The sequence below is a fragment of the Gigantopelta aegis genome, chromosome 6 (assembly GCF_016097555.1).
Source record: "Gigantopelta aegis isolate Gae_Host chromosome 6, Gae_host_genome, whole genome shotgun sequence".
Classification (NCBI taxonomy): domain Eukaryota; kingdom Metazoa; phylum Mollusca; class Gastropoda; order Neomphalida; family Peltospiridae; genus Gigantopelta; species Gigantopelta aegis.
Genome location: NC_054704.1, coordinates 61519572 through 61542767, shown reverse-complemented (window position 1 = coordinate 61542767; position 23196 = coordinate 61519572). Strand labels below are relative to the sequence as shown.

At 40.4% G+C, this 23196-nt stretch overlaps 1 protein-coding gene across 2 annotated transcripts in view; it reads right to left on the bottom strand.

Moving 5' to 3' along the window:
- The window catches only part of LOC121375371 (proton channel OtopLc-like), a 64542-nt gene extending 44638 nt beyond the window's left edge, over positions 1-19904 (bottom strand). The window contains exons 1-2 of one of the 2 annotated variants that reach the window (XM_041502790.1): positions 19831-19904; positions 3630-3861 (exon numbers count right to left, since the gene is read on the bottom strand). In XM_041502790.1, the coding sequence (XP_041358724.1) occupies positions 3630-3823 (194 nt within the window). In that variant the 5' untranslated portion in view covers positions 3824-3861; positions 19831-19904. Of the gene's footprint in view, positions 1-3629; positions 3862-12506; positions 13355-19830 lie in introns of those variants that run through there. The other variant, XM_041502789.1, reaches the window with a different exon arrangement.
- Between the last annotated feature and the right edge of the window lie 3292 nt (positions 19905-23196).

Genomic DNA, 23196 nt, shown 5'->3' with positions numbered 1-23196 from the left:
TACAAAATGAGTCATACACAAAATTTTACGTTCCTAACTGAAATACTTTTGGAGATATACAAATAATTGTGAAATTCGTCTTCGAAGCCAAGTCCGCCATCTTGAAATAGCCATAACTAGGTCATAAATTACAAATTTAGGTGTCATCCGGCTGAAATGTATGCAGTAGGGGCCAAAGTTAATAGTCAGCATGGGTGACAAAAGTTAACATTCCGTCCTCCCAAAAGTGATTTCTAGAGCCCTTTTGAGATTCTGCCTCCCGTCTATCGTCGGTGGGCCCATTGGGCTATTTCTCGTCCCAGCTAGTGCACCACGACTGATATATCAAAGGTCATGTGCTATCCTGTCTGTGGGATGGTGCATATAAAAGATCCCTTGCTATAAATGGAAAAATGTAGCGAGTTTCCTCTCTAAGACTATATGTCGAAATTACCAAATGTTTGACATCCAATAGCTGATGATAAATAAATCAATGTGCTCTTGTGGTATCGTTAAACAAAACAAACTTTCTTTGACTAATAACTCAGTATATTGTCTTTTCTCATTAAACGATGAAAACAAACATATGCCGATAGTAACAATGATAGTAATAATTCTTGGTGCTAGATGATGTAACAAACATACCAGGGGCCTAATCCACAAAGCTCTCTTACGCTCTGCTAGACAACAAAGCATCCTCTTTGCAAGTCTTTTAGCATTGCACTGCGAGATCGCAAAGTTGCGAGAGTTTAGTGAATTAGGCCTCAGAAATCTATGCGCGCGCGCACACACACACACACACACGCACGCGCGCGCGCGTTTTCCATCTGTACCATGCACATGAATGTTAAAGGTAATGGAAATGTGAATATCCTCTTGTATTTCACGACGACATGCATGTTTTGGGTGCCTTAGAATATTAACTGCTATATACGCGTATTTCATGTAGGCAAAAAAACGTGTTTTGTACAAAGCGTCAAAAATGCATAACATTTCCCACGGCGTTATTGCCTACATAAACAACACCTACCTCCTAGAAGCCATTACAAGTCAAGGCTGTGCCGTCTGCGTATGGCTTAAGCATAGAGAAAATGTGGGTAATCGTATCTCATTACAGCAAAAGATGCAGCTCACGCGAGACAAGTAGTGTTACATTAACGTGCATCCACAGAACAAAGTAGGCCATGTTTTTCAACAGCTGGTGTAACGTGATGGTAGGTGCAGAAATATAAATACAAGTGCAGCGGTCGCCACAAAACATCGTCTATTGAGCGCTGTTACCAGTAATACTGTCGGCCTTCCACTAAATCTGTATGTAATCAGTTTAGATGTATTATCGTTGAGATGACAACATGGTCGCTTATTAGATCATCGCTCAAAGAAAGGACAGTTTATTTAACGGCCTCCCGTCCCATCCCACCCCACTCCCTACTCCACCCCTACCCCGAATATTTATAACGACGGTTATTAGTAGTTTGATACATGACTATAGCTATACATATCTGGAAGATGGGAAGAAACCCGCCTGTGATACACCAGTATGAAGCACTAGTTTGGGGTCTTGGATACGTAACCGAAAACTGCATAATAGTATATCGAGAGCTTCATAAAACTCTTTTGAAGTTGAATAATGGGAAAGGGTATACAATACAAGTCACTGAAAATCTACACAAAACCAGTTTATTATACAGTTTATTGATTTTCAAAGATTCACTTTGACACAATGCTTATTTTTAAAATGGTGCGTGATACAAAATTTAATTTAAAAAGAAAAGCTATACGATCAAGAAGCTGGCTCACAGTCACTGTTCCGGTACGTGCTAAAACCGATGGCTAAATGGCTCACCATCACTGTACCGGTACGTGCTAAAACCGATGGTTAAATGGCTCACCATCACTGTGTTGGTACGTGCTAAAACCGATGGTTAAATGGCTCACATCACTGTATCACTGTACAGGTGTTGGTACGTGCTAAAACCGATGATTAAATGGCTCACCATCACTAAAACCGTGATTTGGTACGGTGCTAAAACCGATGGTTAAATGGCTCACACCGGTATCACCGATGGTTAAATGTACACCGGTACGTGCTAAAACCGATGGTTAAATGGCTCACAATCACTGTACTGGTACGTGCTAAAACCGATGATTAAATGGCTCACAATCACTGTACAGGTACGTGCTAAAACCGATGATTAAATGGCTCACAATCACTGTACCGGTACGTGCTAAAACCGATGGTTAAATGGCTCACAATCACTGTACCGATACGTGCTAAAACCGATGGTTAAATGGCTCACAATGACTGTACCGGTACGTGCTAAAACCGATGATTAAATGGCTCACAATCACTGCACCGGTACGTGCTAAAATCGATGGTTAAATGGCTCACCATCACTGTGTCGGTACGTGCTAAAACCGATGGTTAAATGGCTCACCATCACTGTGTCGGTACGTGCTAAAACCGATGGTTAAATGGCTCACCATCACTGTGTCGGTACGTGCTAAAACCGATGGTTAAATGGCTCACCATCACTACCGGTACGTACTAAAACCATTGTTAATGGCTCACCATCATTGTACCGGTACGTACTAAAATCGATGGTTAAATGGCTCACCATCTTCAATCACGACCTGTTGTCTTTTTTTCCCCATGGTGAAATGCACATCGTTACTTGTTCGAGAGTTGGGGTTGTGGTGTTTTTGTAACATTTTAGCTTCCAACGACTGCAATTTTATAGGCTATTCAGTATGGTGCTGTCTGTCGGCAGGCAGTCAGTCGCGTGGACAGGTCGACGGCTGAAGACGTTTCCAACTGTTGATGGAAAACTCTCGAAGTAAAGAAGTGCAATGTATCCGCCAAGAAAAGATATTGGGCCACTCGACCATCGTTTTGAGTATATACAGTAGAGCAGAGGTTGATAAGTGGGGTTTTAGTTAATAGTACAGCATTTTTTGACAATTATAGTTTGTGTTAAGCACCAATTTAAAAGTGAACTGTATCAAAGTAAAAACTCTGCCACCAATAGACAACATAATAAACTGGTTTTGTACAAATTTCCAATTTTAGGTGTTGCATACTTTTCCTATTCAACTTTAAAAAGTGGGACCTTATATTTTATGAATCACACGATATATATTTCTCACACACTAATTGGTGAAAACATTATGTGTTGCTTACACCACAGTCGTACCATCCAATGAAATAAGCCTGATCGAACTTGACTGTTCTGTGATGTGTAAGTTAACATGAAACTGATTTTAAGCGCCGTAAATAAGTCAGTTGGAAAAGACGTTTAAATTTATTTTAAATTTGGGTTTTTTTCTTAGAATATGTAAGAAATAGAATTCGTGTCCGTTAGATACCATTTCATTTACAGCTAGTTAGATGGGCTACGTTGTTAAACAACTCGTAAGATAAATAGGATGCCATAGCCATAAGAGTAGTACTAGTATTCTATTTGTATATATATATATATTATATATATATATATATATATATATATATATATATATGTGTGTGTGTGTATATATATATATATATATATATATACACATACACACACACACACACACACACACACACACACACACGTATATATATGGGCCAGATTTAAACATTGATGTATATATTTCATATATTGTCTTACTTGTAAACAGAGTGTGTTTTCTCTCTAGGTTTTATCTTTGTTTGCTCAGACTGTTGTTGTTGCTGCTGTTGTTGCTGCTGTTGTTCGACTGGTTCGTTAGCCATCTTTGTTTCAACAACTTCCTGATCCGTGCCAGACACTAAGCCGTTGTCGGTTCCTTGGGGTTCGTTCACAATGTAAGTTCCCGAGCGCATTGCGCTAAGGAAAGGCAGGTTAGGAAGATGTGCAGCAACTGGAATAGAATCACTGAACAAATAAGAACAAGAAGGTTATATATATATATATATATATATATATATATATATATATATATATATATATATTACAGTCGAACTTGGTCTAACGGGCACCTCTGTATAACGGCCACCTGCCCATAACGGCCACCCTGAAATCCCCCAACGCATTTCTGTCTTTATTTGACTTCTATAGAACGGCCACCTGCCCACGCGGTCTGAACCTGCATTAGCGGCCAAAATATTATTTCAAATATATACTGAGAGGCATAAATAACGCAATGGGTATTTCGCTGATATTTTCTTACAAAAATGTTATTTCATCTATATTAAGGTTGCAAACAAATGACACATTGGTAACAACTGTAACTGAAAGAAGATATTGTTCAAATTGGCAAGTTTTAAAAATAAAATATGGTTTTAAACGAAAAACACAGCAATTTTTTAACATTACTTATCGTGACATATTAAAAAAAAGACAAAATGTCATATGCAATGCTGTGTTGTTTCAATAACACCCAAGTTATGCTTTTTACTGAAAGCTCATTTTAGTCAATTGTTTTCTGATTTGAACAAAATCCTCTTTCACTTACAGTTGTTACCAATATGTCAGTTGTTCGCATACTCAATATATATGATTTGACAATTCTATAAGAAAATATTCAGTGATATACTCATTGCGTTATTTATGCCTCTCAGTATATATATATATATATATATCTACAGTGTTCGAGATTAAAAATTGTGGGCAGTATCCCAGTTGGATACTAACATTTCAAAATCTGATATCCCACCTGAGAATTTAGTATCCCACTTAAATGAAATTCATAAATAACATCTAACTAACTTGGAAGACATTGTTCTCGTTCCCAGTCTATTGCTACGCCGCAATCGAAATCGCGGAATTCGTGAAATTCGCAATCAGACGGAATCGGCAAAAAGATTTGTTGCATCTATGTTTGAGTAATACTGACATAAATTAATATTTAGCAGTAATATATAAGTGTTTCTGACATTACTAATGATAAACCTACCTGTATAAATTTTCTGCAGATGTGGAATCAATATCTAAAATAAAATTTGAAGGGACGAAACATCCAACAAAAACAATAGCGACTTCCCAGTCAATTGCTATGCCGCTATTGCTCCAGTGTAGCATTAGACTGGGTAACAAGTTAGAGAAGATATTGCTATGGCATAGCATTAGACTGGGTACGAGCTCAAAAATACTGTTACTTAACTTCACCAGTATATGACGACTTTCATTGTTTCAGCGAAAAATAAAAATGCAGGATTAAAAAAACCAACAACATTATATGGTATCCCGGTGGGATACTGGGTTATTGAAGTCTGGTATCCAAAATTGAATTCTGGTATCCCCGGGATATCGGGATACCGTTAATCTCGAACATTGTTATCTATATACCATTTATGTTTCAACACTCACTCAAATATGCATGTGACATCATACCCTAATATATTATGAACTTAATATGTCTAAATGTATGTTACTGGCACGTTCGGGACAAACATTGCATTCTGATTTGGCAATGACATTACACATTTTGCTTATGCGTAGAATATTTCATCTTACATTATATATAAGTAAGTACAATGTATAAAAGGAAATGCTTTATTTAACGACACACTCAACACATTTTATTTACGGTTATATGGCGTCGGACATATGGTTAAGGACCACAGATATATTGAGAGAGAAAACCCGCTGTCGCCACTTCATGGGCTACTCTTTTCGATTAGCAGCAAGGGATCTTTTATATGCACCATCCCACATACAGGATAGTACATACCACGGTCTTTATTACATCAGTTGTGGAGCACTGGCTGGAACGAGAAACAGCCGATTAGGCCTACCGACGGGAATCGATCCTAGTATAATGTATAATGAAAACCGAATTTAAAACTCGGACATCAACGTGCAAGTATAAAACGAAGAGATGTGCCTAAATAAATTAAAGGTAACCTCCATCATTTTCTTTATTGATGTAAAATCATTCAATATCAAAGTAAAAAGTGTTTCTTTCAATGAAAAAGATGCGGCATGAATTTACCATAAACTTAGTTTTTAGTAATTTACTTTCATCCATGTAACGTGAATTCGAATCAGACACGGATTTAGGCGGGACCCGAGGGTCCGGTATACCCTCTTTTTTAATAATTAGGGGCGGAAGGTAGCCAAGTGGTAAAGCGCTCGCCTGATGCGCGGTCTGTCGAAGATCAATCCCCATCTACTAATGAAAAAATGTAGCAGGTTTCCTCTCTAAGACTATATGTCAAAATTACCAAATGTTTGACATCCAATAGCCGATGATTAATAAATCAATTTTGTCTAGTAATGTCTTTAAAGAAAACAACCTTTAACTGAAATAATTAATTTGACCTCCTGTACAAGGCGAGGGGTCGTATACACGAACGCACCGAACTACACAATCTTCTGCTCCCAGGGGAGGCATTTAGCTCAGCTGAGTCGGTAGAGCGTTCGCCTGGAGTGATACGTTCAAAGGATCAATTCTCCTAGTTGAGCCCATTCGGTTTTCCCCGTCCCATTAAGTGTCCCATGACTGGTATATCAAAGACCGATGTATTTGCTGTCCTGTGGAAAAGTGCATATTCAAGATCCGGTGCTGACAATGGGAAAATGTAGCGGTGTTTTGTTTGAAGACTATATGTCGGAATTATGTTTCATATCCAATAATAGTAGCCAATGTTTACTTAACCGATGTGCTCTAGTGGTGTCGTTAAACAAAACAAACTTTCGCCTATTAAAAATCCCATGCCCGTGATATTATAATCCATTAGGAAGACATAGTTAGTCTTTCTTTTGATTGACCATGAAAGCACACTAATTAAAAAATCAGTTGAAGTACGCCGTAATGTATTAAAACACGCATGGACATCTAGATGTAGCCAACTTGAAGTAGAGCCATAACTAAATATAGTGACAACAAAATCAACATGATCACGAAAATGTCATGGTCATTTTTTAACAAAAGAAGAAACAACTACATTAAAAAAAATTTTTTTTACATATTAGAACTGTGTATCTTGATATATATATATATATATATAATGGCTTTGACACATTTTCTGTTTGATCACCTAACATCACATATTATATCGATATATGACCACTTTCTAACAAAAAGAGTCGTATCAAATTAAAATAATTATCGATTTTTAAAAAGATTTTGTTCTATTCATAACTTAAAAGTTTTTTTTTTTACTCTGTATATATTCCTTTCATTTAAAATTATTTTTAAAGTTCAAGCAGTCTGTCCTGGGCACACACTTCAGCTATTTGGACTGTCTGTCCAGGACAGTGAATTACTGGTGAGTGAGAAAAAAGCCATGAATCTCGTTCAGAGGATAAGACAGTACCGGGATGCGAACCCAGTACCTACTAGCCTACAGTCCGATGACTTAACAATTACACCATCGAGACAGGTTGTATATATGCAAATCCGTAGGAACAGTTGTCCGTCTGGACTTTATCTCTAGGAATGCAAGTTCTAGACACGATGCTTGAATCATAGCAAAAACTAGGAGTTGGTTTTACCAAACTGGTGATTCTAAAGTATTATGGTAATCTTTAAATAAAAATCTGGTAATTTTTACAATTTTTATATCATTTGAAATAAGTAACGACAAGCAAATTTCAAATTGTCCAATTGTTTTAAGCTATTATTATTGCTATGTACTTTATTTATCAGTTGCGTGGTCAATTCTGTATTACATTCGTTCACTTGAAACAAATTCCATTCTATTAAAGTTCAAGCACACTATTCTGGACGTGCACTTAACTACAATTAATCGATACCACATTTAATCTTCTAACAATTAAACTCCAGCATATCATAAATGTAATGTGTTTTCATTCGGCGAAAAGAGTGGTCTATCCATCGTCTATCTATTATAATCGCAGCCAATGCCATTTCAATCTGGAGTTAAATTTTCATATTCAAACTGTAACACCAGCCGATCAGCCTCATTGGGTGTTGCTCAAGAAGTAAATGAAATGATTTGGGTGGAGTGTATTTGAAGATAACATCTTTACATGTCACAGGAAACATTAATACACGTAAATATTTACTGAGACTGCCCCTTTAATGGTAAACTAAATGAGAAGTCAGTCTTAATTAGCCGTGGGTAGTTCAAAATTAATTCCTTGACATCAACAGTGTCTTCATATGTCATAAAGTATCCAAGTTCTGTGTTTTGGCAGCCATCTTGCATATTTGAAAATACCCACGGGTGTCAAATTTGCACCCCTCGGATCCTCCATCAGTACCTTCCAAAGAACAGTTGTGGGTACTATACCGAACTGCAATGTTTAGTGCCCTGGCAAACAGACTATATTGGCCAGCCGAACTGTGCACTTGCCCTACGTTATATCCAGCAACTGTCATTTAGGCTGGTCTCGTTTCCTTAGTAACACACGACTTTCAATGCATTTTGCTTTAGCTTGACACACAACGCTGTTAATATGTACTAAGTTTGTTTGTTTGTTTGTTTATTTTGTTTGTTTGTTTGTTTGTTCCAGGAATTGCCATATTTACAGTCGTTGTATACTGTACTCATCGTAAGGTGATATAATAGATACACGACTTTGTAACAACTAACAGTGGCGGATCCAGAAAACCCAGTTACGGGGGCCCCAATGACATGTGACCGAAGGGCACAAACGTTTCCGAAGAGAATCCTCGGATTCTCCAACGTACAAAATTAAAAACAAAAGAAAAATATAAATGTTGCAACAATTTTTGTTGGGGGGGGGCGGGCCCCTGGGGCCACCTTAGAGGGGGAAGTGCCAGTATCAATCTGATTATCAGAGATGGTGAGGTGGCGAGGGGACAGTGCCAGTATCTGTTTGATTGTCAGAGATGGTGAGGGAACAGTGCCAGTATATATTTGATTATCAGAGATGGTGAGGGGACAGTGCCAGTATATATTTGATTATCAGAGATGGTGAGGGGACAGTGCCAGTATATATTTGATTATCAGAGATGGTGAGGGGACAGTGCCAGTATATATTTGATTATCAGAGATGGTGAGGGAACAGTGCCAGTATATATTTGATTGTCAGAGATGGTGAGGGAACAGTGCCAGTATATATTTGATTATCAGAGATGGTGAGGGGACAGTGCCAGTATATATTTGATTGTCAGAGATGGTGAGGGAACAGTGCCAGTATCTATTTGATTATCAGAGATGGTGAGGGGACAGTGCCAGTATATATTTTATAGTCAGAGATGGTGAGGGGACAGTGCCAGTATATATTTGATTATCAGAGATGGTGAGGGGACAGTGCCAGTATCTGTTTGATTGTCAGAGATGGTGAGGGGACAGTGCCAGTATATATTTTATAGTCAGAGATGGTGAGGGGACAGTGCCAGTATATATTTGATTATCAGAGATGGTGAGGGGACAGTGCCAGTATATATTTGATTATCAGAGATGGTGAGGGGACAGTGCCAGTATATATTTGATTATCAGAGATGGTGAGGGGGCGAGGGGACAGTATATATTTGATTATCAGAGATGGTGAGGGAACAGTGCCAGTATATATTTGATTATCAGAGATGGTGAGGGAACAGTGCCAGTATATATTTGATTATCAGAGATGATGAGGGGGCGAGGGGACAGTATATATTTGATTATCAGAGATGGTGAGGGGACAGTGCCAGTATATATTTGATTATCAGAGATGGTGAGGGGACAGTGCCAGTATATATTTGATTATCAGAGATGGTGAGGGGGCGAGGGGACAGTATATATTTGATTATCAGAGATGGTGAGGGGACAGTGCCAGTATATATTTGATTATCAGAGATGGTGAGGGAACAGTGCCAGTATATATTTGATTGTCAGAGATGGTGAGGTGGCGAGGGGACAGTGCCAGTATATATTTGATTGTCAGAGATGGTGAGGGGACAGTGCCAGTATATATTTGATTGTCAGAGATGGTGAGGGAACAGTGCCAGTATATATTTGATTGTCAGAGATGGTGAGGGAACAGTGCCAGTATATATTTGATTGTCAGAGATGGTGAGGGAACAGTGCCAGTATATATTTGATTGTCAGAGATGGTGAGGGGACAGTGCCAGTATATATTTGATTGTCAGAGATGGTGAGGGAACAGTGCCAGTATATATTTGATTGTCAGAGATGGTGAGGTGGCGAGGGGACAGTGCCAGTATATATTTGATTATCAGAGATGGTGAGGGAACAGTGCCAGTATATATTTGATTATCAGAGATGGTGAGGGGACAGTGCCAGTATATATTTGATTATCAGAGATGGTGAGGGAACAGTGCCAGTATATATTTGATTGTCAGAGATGGTGAGGTGGCGAGGGGACAGTGCCAGTATATATTTGATTATCAGAGATGGTGAGGGAACAGTGCCAGTATATATTTGATTGTCAGAGATGGTGAGGTGGCGAGGGGACAGTGCCAGTATATATTTGATTATCAGAGATGGTGAGGGGACAGTGCCAGTATATATTTGATTGTCAGAGATGGTGAGGGGACAGTGCCAGTATATATTTGATTATCAGAGATGGTGAGGGAACAGTGCCAGTATATATTTGATTATCAGAGATGGTGAGGGAACAGTGCCAGTATATATTTGATTGTCAGAGATGGTGAGGGGACGAGGGGACAGTATATATTTGATTATCAGAGATGGTGAGGGAACAGTGCCAGTATATATTTGATTATCAGAGATGGTGAGGGAACAGTGCCAGTATATATTTGATTGTCAGAGATGGTGAGGGGGCAGTGCCAGTATCTGTTTGATTATCAGAGATGGTGAGGGGACAGTGCCAGTATCTGTTTTATTATCAGAGATGGTGAGGGAACAGTGCCAGTATCTGTTTGATTATGCAGCAAACCCCGCCACTCGTGTATGTATTTACAAGTAGCATCTGCCGTTCTGTCACTTAAACTGACTTACTTTAAATGGAATAAAAACTTGGTATCATATTAGTACGTGAAGTTCAGAACTGCGGCTGTTCACGCGCTGATAAGGAGTTGGATATTGCCACTGTATTGTTATTCTAATAGTCTTTTGTTATACTGGTAAGTAGCTAGGTTTATTAGTACTAATTTAAAAAATAATAATACCCCCCCCCCCCCCCCCCCTCGTTTTCACGTGGTTCTATACGTAGTTTGTTTTGAGCTGTTCCAGTACTTAACATTTCTGATTTCTTGAAAAACATTTAACAATTTTTATTATTGGATGACTGTTAATTTAGTAATATCTCAGTGTCAACTGATTTAGATGCGCGGTCGGTCTGGGATCGATCCCCGTAAGTGGGCCCATTGGGCTATTTCTCGTTCCAGCCAGTGCACCACGATTGGCATATCAAAAGTCGTGGTATGTACTACCCTGTCTGGGATGGTGCATATAAAAGATCCCTTGCTGCTAATCGAAAAGAGTAGCCCATGAAGTGGCGACAGCGGGTATCCTCTCTCAATATCTGTGTGGTCCGTAACCATATGTCTGACGCCATATAGCCGTAAATAAAATGTGTTGAGTGCGTCGTTAAATAAAACATTTCTTTCTTTCAATGTCAACTGTAAAACATTGTAGGCACATTGTGTTGATGATGTTTTTAATGCGTTAAACACTTTACGATACATGTACACGTATGACTCTGGTCCATTTAGCAGATTCTTCAAGAAGCAATTCTAAGTGTGTCACCGAGCTATTTTGGTTTTACCTTGTTTATACAGCAATAATTAAATCTGCGAAAAGATGTGGCTTTATGGAATTTCCATTTCTTGCAGAGTACCCTCTGGCTCCTTCGTTATATTTGAAACCTTCGTTAATTGTTCACAGAAACTCCATGTTTCCGTCTTAACACTGTTTGAATATCCTTATAACCTACATGTGGCCTAACTTAGATGGAACTTAGTTCCAGTTGTTAGGTAATACTGCCTGCGGAGCGGATCCTGCCCAACCACAGTGCCAAGAATACCGCAAATGATAGCTTCTCTTGTAGTCTTAACCTCTCACTTAAAATCACATTTGTACAGCTGTGTTGTACGCATTATATATATTGACAGCATTTCTCTTTGATTTAGCCGAGTGGATCAATTCTAACGTAAACCAAGTTTAAAATTCGAATAGCAAAAACGAACAGGTGCGTGTAGAAGAGGCGAATTTCATCTTCCTTGACGTTGTACGAATGCATTTAGTGTTGCTGTCAGTCAAACAAATGCGGCGTAAAGTTCACATTTATACTAATAATTAGTTTTCCTTCAAGTAAGTTATTTGAATTAGAATGGAAATATTAATAATCACTATAGTAGATGTAGTTTAGTATGAAAAACATAATGCAATAAAAATACAGAAATTAGAATGATAAAAAGTGAATTTAAACACAAATGTGCGTCGAAAGTAGGCTCTAATTATATATTGATGGATCTCAAGTAAAGAAATAGAATCTGATGTTAAAATGTAACAGGGCATTTTACTTTTACTTTTAACATATTGGTTAAAAGGCAATTGCCCATAAAAAAATATTAAAGGCACCTATCTGAAAACATTTAAATCTTGTAGGCCTATCCATGAGCTGCCTTTAAATTACAGAATGAAATACGATTTGGCATTATCTTACTTTTCTGCATCTTTGTCATTTTTCTTGGTGGCGGTGATGACTGGCTTTCCGGTTCAATATCTTCTTCGGTAAAGTCCGGTGGCATATTGACACATTCGTCGTGCCTCGGCTCAACCTCACCCTCTGGTTGACGGTCATGTCCTGGCGATGGACCCCCGAATACCTCGGGCTGGTCGCTAGTCTCGACGTCATCGATATTCTTTATTTCCTCCTCTTCGTTATGCTCCATTGTCGGAGAACTTGCAGTGAGTTCTTCTTGTGGATCCGGGTTTTCAATCGTTACACTATCACGTCGCTCCTCGTCATTGGTCGTCGTTTCCATCGCCTTTAATCTTAGTTTTTCGGCCTGTTTTACTGGAAGCAGCTTTTCACGGGAACTATCTAATCTCTGCCAGATATTTATTACTGTTGATTATCTTGCCCTACACTCGCTGTAGACGTATACTTCCACGATGTTGTTAAAAGGCAAACTTTGACAATTAACAGAAGAAAATGTTAGCATCGTCACGAGTGCCCCTAAGATGTAAACAACAAATACCACAGGAAAAGTTAACAGGACTTCAGAATCTGAGAATGACCGTCAAGTGTAGATATATTAAACAATAAATAACACAGTGAAAGTTATCAAGGCTTCAGAATTACCGTCACGAATAAATATATTCACAGTTTTGGTACGCTGCATTAGCCAGAATCCTAATCGGCACTTATCTGTTTACCAACTTCCCTAAATGGCCGGTTTGCAGAAACTGGGTGAGTCTTGAAGAGCCGCCTGAGAACACAGCGGCGCTTCGCTGAAAGTCTTCGCGTATTTGCAGCTCACTTTGGAAATTAATTTTCTTCCTTTCTTCAAAATGTAGCAGCAAGTTTGAACACCTTATCTGCTCCGCGGCATTCCAGCGATTACTGACGAAAGTGTTCAAGTTGTTTAATAAAGTACTGACAAGATATAACCGATAGGAAGCGATGCGTTGGCTCACGAGGCTAATTTGCAGTAATATTTAAACGCAGGGACGGGCAGCTACTGGCCGTGCACCTGGCACTGACACATGTGTAGTAAATCACCAGGATTCCCTCTCCGCCTCGGCTTTACAAAGCGTCGTGAGCACCAGACATGCGGTTTACGTTTTAAGGAATTTATATTCTGCAATTTATGTACTTGAACTCTCGCTGCCAGTATTTTAGCGGTTCGCTCGTATAATATTCAAAGAAACGAAAACATTTCTCAGTGAAATAATATCATCGGCTTCCGACGGATGGATTTTAAATCTGTCGGTCAAAATCAATGTATACTCATGGTGATCATTTTGGAGATATCATGTATATAGGCATACAGGCTCCCATTTGTGTATAAGGGGCGGGGTGGCGATGGATGGTAGTGGTAAGGCTGATGTTCGCCTGAATTAACCGAAACCTATATTCATATTAGCATTATTGCTAAACAGCTATATAGAATTGCAAACGGTTCACTACGCATTTTTACATGGAGTACAACTAATATTGTGGGTAGAATGATGGAAATACATGATGATACGATTACAGGCCAGCTCACTTTGCCCGAATATCGCCATTATTTTTGCCCGAATTTGAGGATTATCCCCAGCACTGCGGTGGTGGTGGTGGTGGTGGTGGTGGTGTGTGTGTGTGGGGGGGGTAGCTGAGATATGTATCAAGCTGACAGACTGCCACGAAAACTGAGATGTGTGTCAAGCTGACAGACTTCCCAGAAAACTGAGATATGTGTCAAGCTGGACAGACTGCCCAAATAGTTGAGATATGTGTCAATCTGACAGACTGCTCTGACAGCTGAGATATGTGTCATGCTGGACAGACTGCCCAAATGGCTGGGATGTGTGTCGAGCTGGACAGACTGCCCAGATAGCTGAGATATGTGTCAAACTGGACGACTGATCAGATAGCTGAGATATGTGTCAAGCTGACAGACTGCCCAGAAAACAGAAATGTGTGTCAAGCTGACAGACTGCCCAGATAGCTGAGATGTGTGTCAAGCTGGACAGACTGCCCAGAAAACTGAGATGTGTGTCAAGCTGACAGACTGCCCAGATAGCTGAGATATGTGTCAACCTGACAGACTGCTCTGACAGCTGAGATATGTGTCAAGCTGGACAGACTGCCCAAATAGCTGAGATGTGTGTCAAGCTGGACAGACTGCCCAGAAAACTGAGATGTGTGTCAAGCTGACAGACTGCCCAGAAAACTGAGATGAGTGTCAAGCTGACAAACTGCCCAAATAGCTGAGATGTATGTCAAGCTGGACAGACTGCCCAGAAAACTGAGATGTGTGTCAAGCTGACAGACTGCCAAGAAAACTGAGATGTGTGTCAAGCTGGACAGACTGCCCAGATAACTGAGATGTATGTCAAGCTGGACAGACTGCCCAGAAAACTGAGATGTGTGTCAAGCTGACAGACTGCCAAGAAAACTGAGATGTGTGTCAAGCTGGACAGACTGCCCAGATAGCTGAGACGTGTGTCAAACTGGACAGACTGATCAGATAGCTGAGATATGTGTCAAGCTGGACAGACTGCCCAGAAAACTGAGATGTGTGTCAAGCTGACAGACTGCCAAGAAAACTGAGATGTGTGTCAAGCTGGACAGACTGCCCAGATAACTGAGATGTATGTCAAGCTGGACAGACTGCCCAAATAGTTGAGATATGTGTCAATCTGACAGACTGCTCTGACAGCTGAGATATGTGTCATGCTGGACAGACTGCCCAAATGGTCGAGATGTGTGTCGAGCTGGACAGACTGCCCAGATAGCTGAGACGTGTGTCAAACTGGACAGACTGATCAGATAGCTGAGATATGTGTCAAGCTCGACAGACTGCCCAGAAAACTGAGATGTGTGTCAAGCTGACAGACTGCCAAGAAAACTGAGATGTGTGTCAAGCTGGACAGACTGCCCAGATAACTGAGATGTATGTCAAGCTGGACAGACTGCCCAAATAGTTGAGATATGTGTCAATCTGACAGACTGCTCTGACAGCTGAGATATGTGTCATGCTGGACAGACTGCCCAAATGGTCGAGATGTGTGTCGAGCTGGACAGACTGCCCAGATAGCTGAGATATGTGTCAAGCTGAGAGACTGCCCAGATAGCTGAGCTATGTGTCAAGCTGACAGACTGCCCAGAAAACAGAAATGTGTGTCAAGCTGGACAGACTGCCCAGATAGCTGAGACGTGTGTCAAACTGGACAGACTGATCAGATAGCTGAGATATGTGTCAAGCTGGACAGACTGCCCAGAAAACTGAGATGTGTGTCAAGCTGACAGACTGCCCAAATAGCTGAGATGTGTGTCAAGCTGGACAGACTGCCCAGAAAACTGAGATGTGTGTCAAGCTGACAGACTGCCCAGAAAACTGAGATGAGTGTCAAGCTGACAAACTGCCCAAATAGCTGAGATGTATGTCAAGCTGGACAGACTGCGCAGAAAACTGAGATGTGTGTCAAGCTGACAGACTGCCAAGAAAACTGAGATGTGTGTCAAGCTGGACAGACTGCCCAGATAGCTGAGACGTGTGTCAAACTGGACAGACTGCTCAGATAACTGAGATATGTGTTAAGCTGACAGACTGCTCAGATAGCTGAGATGTGTGTCAAGCTGACAGACTGCTCAGATAACTGAGATGTATGTCAAGCTGGACAGACTGCCCAGAAAACTGAGATGTGTGTCAAGCTGACAGACTGTCAAGAAAACTGAGATGTGTGTCAAGCTGGACAGACTGCCCAGATAGCTGAGACGTGTGTCAAACTGGACAGACTGATCAGATAGCTGAGATATGTGTCAAGCTGGACAGACTGCCCAGAAAACTGAGATGTGTGTCAAGCTGACAGACTGCCAAGAAAACTGAGATGTGTGTCAAGCTGGACAGACTGCCCAGATAACTGAGATGTATGTCAAGCTGGACAGACTGCCCAGAAAACTGAGATGTGTGTCAAGCTGACAGACTGCGAAGAAAACTGAGATGTGTGTCAAGCTGGACAGACTGCCCAGATAGCTGAGACGTGTGTCAAACTGGACAGATTGATCAGATAGCTGAGATATGTGTCAAGCTGGACAGACTGCCCAGAAAACTGAGATGTGTGTCAAGCTGACAGACTGCCCAAATAGCTGAGATGTGTGTCAAGCTGGACAGACTGCCCAGAAAACTGAGATATGTGTCAAGCTGACAGACTGCCAAGAAAACTGAGATGTGTGTCAAGCTGGACAGACTGCCCAGTTAGCTGAGACGTGTGTCAAACTTGATAGACTGCTCAGATAACTGAGATATGTGTTAAGCTGACAGACTGCTCAGATAGCTGAGATGTGTGTCAAGCTGACAGACTGCTCAGATAGCTAAGATATGTGTCAAGCTGACAGACTGCTCAGATAGCTAAGATATATGTCAAGCACACGCAGCTATATTATCATCACTGGCTGTTTGCACCAAAAATATCACTGGTGGACGTAATTCCTCTGGTTATAGTGCTAATGAAACTGCCCAGATAACTGAGATATGTGTCAACCTGACAGACTGCTCTGACAGCTGAGATATGTGTCAAGCTGGACAGACTGCCCAAATAGCTGAGATGTGTGTCAAGCTGGACAGACTGCCCAGAAAACTGAGATATGTGTCAAGCTGACAGACTGCCAAGAAAACTGAGACATGTCAAGCTGGACAGACTGCCCAAATAGTTGAGATATGTGTCAATCTGACAGACTGCTCTGACAGCTGAGATATGTGTCATGCTGGACAGACTGCCCAAATGGCTGAGATGTGTGTCGAGCTGGACAGACTGCCCAGATAGCTGAGATATGTGTCAAGCTGACAGACTGCCCAGATAGCTGAGCTATGTGTCAAGCTGACAGACTGCCCAGAAAACAGAAATGTGTGTCAAGCTGGACAGACTGCCCAGATAGCTGAGACGTGTGTCAAACTGGACAGACTGATCAGATAGCTGAGATATGTGTCAAGCTGGATAGACTGCCCAGAAAACTGAGATGTGTGTCAAGCTGACAGACTGCCCAAATAGCTGAGATGTGTGTCAAGCTGGACAGACTGCCCAGAAAACTGAGTGTGTGTCAAGCTGACAGACTGCTCAGATAGCTAAGATATGTGTCAAGCTGACAGACTGCTCAGATAGCTAAGATATGTGTCAAGCTGACAGACTGCTCAGATAGCTAAGATATGTGTCAAGCTGACAGACTGCTTAGATAGCTAAGATATGTGTCAAGCTGACAGACTGCTCAGATAGCTAAGATGTGTGTCAAGCACACGCAGCTGTATTATCATCACTGGCTGTTTGCACCAAAAATATCACTGGTGGACGTAATTCCTCTGGTTATAGTGGTAATGAAACTTATTTGACCATCGTATATGTTTATTTTTTTGTTTATTTGGATAGCAGTTGGGTTATTGAGCCGTGGTTAGGAATGCCATGGTCCATTTGCCAGTTAAAAAAGTGAACATTTCCTTTCCTTTGTGTAACACTTTTGAATAAATGTGATTCTATTTTACATGGCGTGTTCGACTTATTTGAGAGTTAAACATTTAAGTGGGTTAGTTTTGTTTTTGTAATTGCCACTTTAATTAATTAGGACATTTTAATATAACTGAAAATTACATGAGTACTTTGTGGTATTCCGTATCACCAGCGAATTGCTTGTTGAGAATAATTTACCATTCTACTGATGTTCTGAAAACGTATATATATATAAGATTTTCTACCATGCGATACACATTTTTGGAAGAGGACTGGTTTCGAAGTTTTTAAAAATGTTCTATATTAAAGATTGCACCTGTCTCCGATATACCCTTTGTGGCTTGAAGAGGCAGTACAGTACTCATGCAATTTCAACTGAATAAGACAGAATATTTATTGACAGCATATTTAAACAGTATTCTGGAAAACCGGTGTCTGATATACAGTTCATAACTTATTCAGAATCAGACCTAAACAGTAGTAGTTGTCTGTGACCCGCGTTAACTTAGCGTAGGTTGCTGTACTGGTGGACATAAGCAGCTTATGCATCAAGCCCTATGGTCTCCTGTGCCGCTTACATTAATATCATGGCTTCTGTGCAATGGTAAATGACCATCTGACTTTCATATATTGTACTACAGGACGATAAAACGTGCTACTAGACTACTGTTTCCTGATATTTGCGTCCCTATGGAAATGTTTCCTTCTATCCGCGCTAGATCTCCCTGGACTATATCAAAGAGGGTTTTGCTATACTGAATCTAAAGGCCCTGGAAGTAATGCGTAAGGCGTCTATTACGCAAATCACTGGGGCCAGTTTCACAAAGCTCGGTTAGGCTCTCTCGGGCAACATTGTATCGTCTTTGCAAGTCTTTCTTTGCATATATATTAGTTAAAAACAAAGTTTATACAAACTCGGCTACAACCGAATTACACTTCAGTTGCATTACTGTATTTTTTGATGGACGAGGCATTAAAAATCAGTTAGTTTCGATAGTTTAATTTTTAGCCAAAATAAATTTACTCTTTCACCGTTAGTTATAACCAAACCGCACCAAAAACAGGTAAGTGAGTTATACGTATTTTATTTTTACTGATAATTTTGATACAAACTTTACCAAGCTTTAACGACGCACTCAACACATTTTATTTACGGTTATATGGCGTCGGACATATGGTTAAGAACCACATAGATATTGAGAGAGGAAACCCGTTGTTGCCACTTCATGGGCTACTCTTTTCGAGTAGCAGCAAGGAATCTTGTATATGCACCATCCCATAGACAGGGTATCACATACCACGGCCTTTGATGTACCAGTCGTAATGCACTGGCTGAAGCGAAAAATAGCTCAATTGGCCCACTGACGGGGATCGATCCCAAACCGACCGCGCATCAAGCGAGCATTGTACCACTGGGCTACGTTCCGCCGCTTACCAAGAAATGCGCCATGCATTTATTGCAGTTATTTATATTATTAATATCACATGACACAAAGAGAAGTTTTGTTCCTTTTATATCAGTTTTGAAAGTAATTTGTCGAGATAAAGCAGTTTATTAATTCATAAAACAAATCATTCACTTTTAAATTAAATACGCTTCTGACTGGTTTCTAAGGAAACAGAAACTGCCAATCTGTCAACGCCATTATATTGCTACTGGCAACGCAGTCAGACGCCATCTGTTGCGGTTTAAGGAACCTTTCTGGAATCGGGTCACGCTCTACTTTCTAATGGTTCAAAGCAGACAAGAAATACAACTTTAATCAAATAAACACCTGCATCATCAACGAATGTGCGTTGATTACGAAAACAAAGATAAATAAAATATGTATGCTTACATTGCTGTTACCACCTCGGCGTTAACTAATCCTCATGGATCCAATACTCTTTTTCAGGGTAGCTTTTTGATCATCTGTAAAACAGTGGCTTGTGCCGAGATCTTATACATTTCGAGCTAGTCGCTATCTTCAACCGTAAATAATCCATATCTTATTTCAAGAACCGAAGATGCTACACATGTGTGCGCGCTCGACTACATGTGTGTCAGCGTGTGTTAGTTACTGTTTCTGTGCGCATGCGATAATTAAACAACTCCGTTAACTTACATTACAATTAATTTTAATGATTATGTCCAGCTCTGGTTCAAGCACGCTATCAGAACACGTAACGCATCTGTCCCCTAAGACAATTACCGGTAAGTGGGAGAGAAGAAACCCGATAATCAGCAACATGTGCACTTTGGTAATGCCGGACAGGACAGTACATACTATGGTCGTTGATATACCAGTCGTACAGTACTACATGTAGTAGGTTAAGCAGCTACAATACATCTCAGCCTAGCGGTGCGCTCATTCTTAGTTGGACCGGTATTGGGATACGAACCCACGACCTATTGGCATTAAATCAGATGACGTAACCACTGCGCTGAATACTTTGAATAAACTTGTCTGACACTGGATATATTATGTATGACTATTTCACCTATTTAATGTGGCATGCTTTTCTAAAGCAGCGTTGTTCGGTCGCGATAACACTTAGACAAGCCAAAACTTCTCACAGACCGATAAGGTCTCTATAGCAACTGTGAAAATCATCAACTCCAACATCCGTTTTCTTGCTGGAATCGGCTAACAACTCAAAACAAATTAGAAATATGCTGATAATTTTATTTATTTTACTAGATAATACTCAGTTATGAATTTCCTGGGTTAAACATTGCACAGCACATATTTATGATATATTTAATGCATGAAGTTTTCAGATTTGATTGCAAATAATTTAACTTAAAATTCGCGACATACATACTATGCATTTGGCGGATCCAGGGGGGGGGGGGGTCACTGGGGTCCGTGATTCCCCCCCCCCCACCCGTTTAAAGAGCCTTTTTTAATCAAAATATTTTTGTATTTATTTTTTTTATTTTTTTTGGTTGTAAATTCATCATCCCAATATACAACATTCAATTGTTCTGACAACGCGTCTCTGGGCATCTTTATTTTTAAATTTTCAGGGGAGCATACTTCCGAACCTCCGTGCAGATATCGCTCCCTTTGGGAACTCTCTACATCATCCACAATATACAACATTAATGACCATATTATGTTTGACGTCCAATAGCCGATGATAAGATAAAAAATCAATGTGCTCTAGTGGCGTCGTTAAATAAAACAAACTTTACTTGTTTTTTCCTTAAACGGTTAAGAAGAGAATATTTTCTTTAAGTTTCTATAAAATAAAAAAAATCGGGGGGGCGGGGGGGGGGGGGGGATTTCGCACCCGGTACCGGCTCCCACCCAGAGCAAGAGTAACGACTCGATGGGTAGGCGCAAGGCCACGACACCGACTTCTTTTTTACTAACCACCAACAACTAACTGCACACACACACACACACCCACACACACACCCGCTAGCTACGGCCCTGTCACCATATTCTAGAATCTCCATAATATGGGTGCCGTTCGCATCAGTCCTCTGAGGTCTAAATTGAAATTCCAACGAGTTCTCATCAATTTTGATAAAATAAAGCCAAAAACAAAGAGCTCAATTTACTTTCGGCGAACAACTCCAAATTATGCGCCAAACAACTATAAGAAATTTGCGCACTTCCTTTTTCGTTTGGGTCATAATTCGGGAACTTATTGCAAATTCCATAGCACCACCCCGCCCGTTAGGCTATGGACACCGGCCGGACAGCTTGTGCTTCCTTGCACCTACCAGTGCGAGCGATCTCGCCTTCTCCTACCCCACCCCCTCGTTCTGTCGTGGACGGGGAAGTTGATGTGTGCCAACATTTGCGCCCATGACAGGCGTGTGCTACAACAGCTTGTTCTGAATGTGCGCGTATGTGTGGTTAAGCAATCGAACATAGGGCTGGTAGATACTGGGTTCGCACCCGGTACCGGCTCCCACCAAGGGCGAGAGTAACGACTCGATGGGTAGGCGCAAGGCCACGACACCGACTTCTTTTTTACTAACCATTAACCATTAACCCTCTGTCTTGGAAAGACAGACCAGATAGCTGAGGTGTGTGTGTGTGTGTGTGTGTGTGTGTGTGTGTGTGTGCCTGTGTGTGTGTGCGTGTGTGTGTGTGCGTGCGTGCGTGTGTGTGTGTGTGTGTGCTCAGGACAGTGTGCTTGAACCTTAATTGGATATAAGCACGAAATAAGTATAAATGATACAGTTGACTCGTTAGCAGGACATCAACTCGTTTACTCGTAAGAAGTAGGACGTCAATTCACGTTTGTGAAAAAGTAGGTTTCATGAATATACATGTATTTGCATTCTGTTTAATTAAAAGCATCAATACTGGTATTGACTGTGACATCGTGTCCCACTATGATACTGAATAGATGTATAGCGACTGAAAGGGAGGTCATCCATGCATTTAAAGGCAGGGCTTTTGGGTTGGTTATGCATATTAAATGATATTGCATAATATCAACAAGTATATTGGTATATTTAATTAATAAAACGGTACAAATGTGACGGTTATTATATACTAGTATAACGGGCGCAGCCATTTTGTTCCATCCTAGCAGATCGTTACTTAACGCGTCACATCAGGTATTAGTCTTAGAACTGAATGAATGAATGAATGAATGAATGTTTAACGACACACCAGCACGAAAAATACATCGGCTATTGGGTGTCAAAGTATGGTAAATGCAAACTCAGAACTGAAGAAACAAACCTATTGGTATTTTTTTAGGGATGATGAAACGGGCATACGTCGCAATGTTCTGTAATATCCATCCCAGTAAGCCAGCAATAAGTATATATTATTTTCCAATACAAAATAAACCACCATTGTCAAACTGGCTACAAAACTAATCGAAATAACTGTTCAACGATGCATTATATTTTGTCCATGTATTAATTAACCTGCGATGTATTTCTGAAACACTAAATACTGAAATGATAAACGGAATTTGAGTCTATTTTTTAGTTGCCTTCATATGTGATTCCTGATTGGTAGGTGTCTATTTGGTAGGCAACCAAACATGGCAATTGCCGCCATCTAGACACAAAAAGAATACGTACCGGTATTATTAACATCACAGGGTACTCTGATGCATTTTTGTTTTTATCAATCTGATGCGTCATGGCATGTCCTAATATTAGTCTGTCTTTGGTTATATTGAGAAAATGTAGGCACTTATATTATTAGCATGTAGTGGGTGAGGACCTGTGTCACCATATTGCT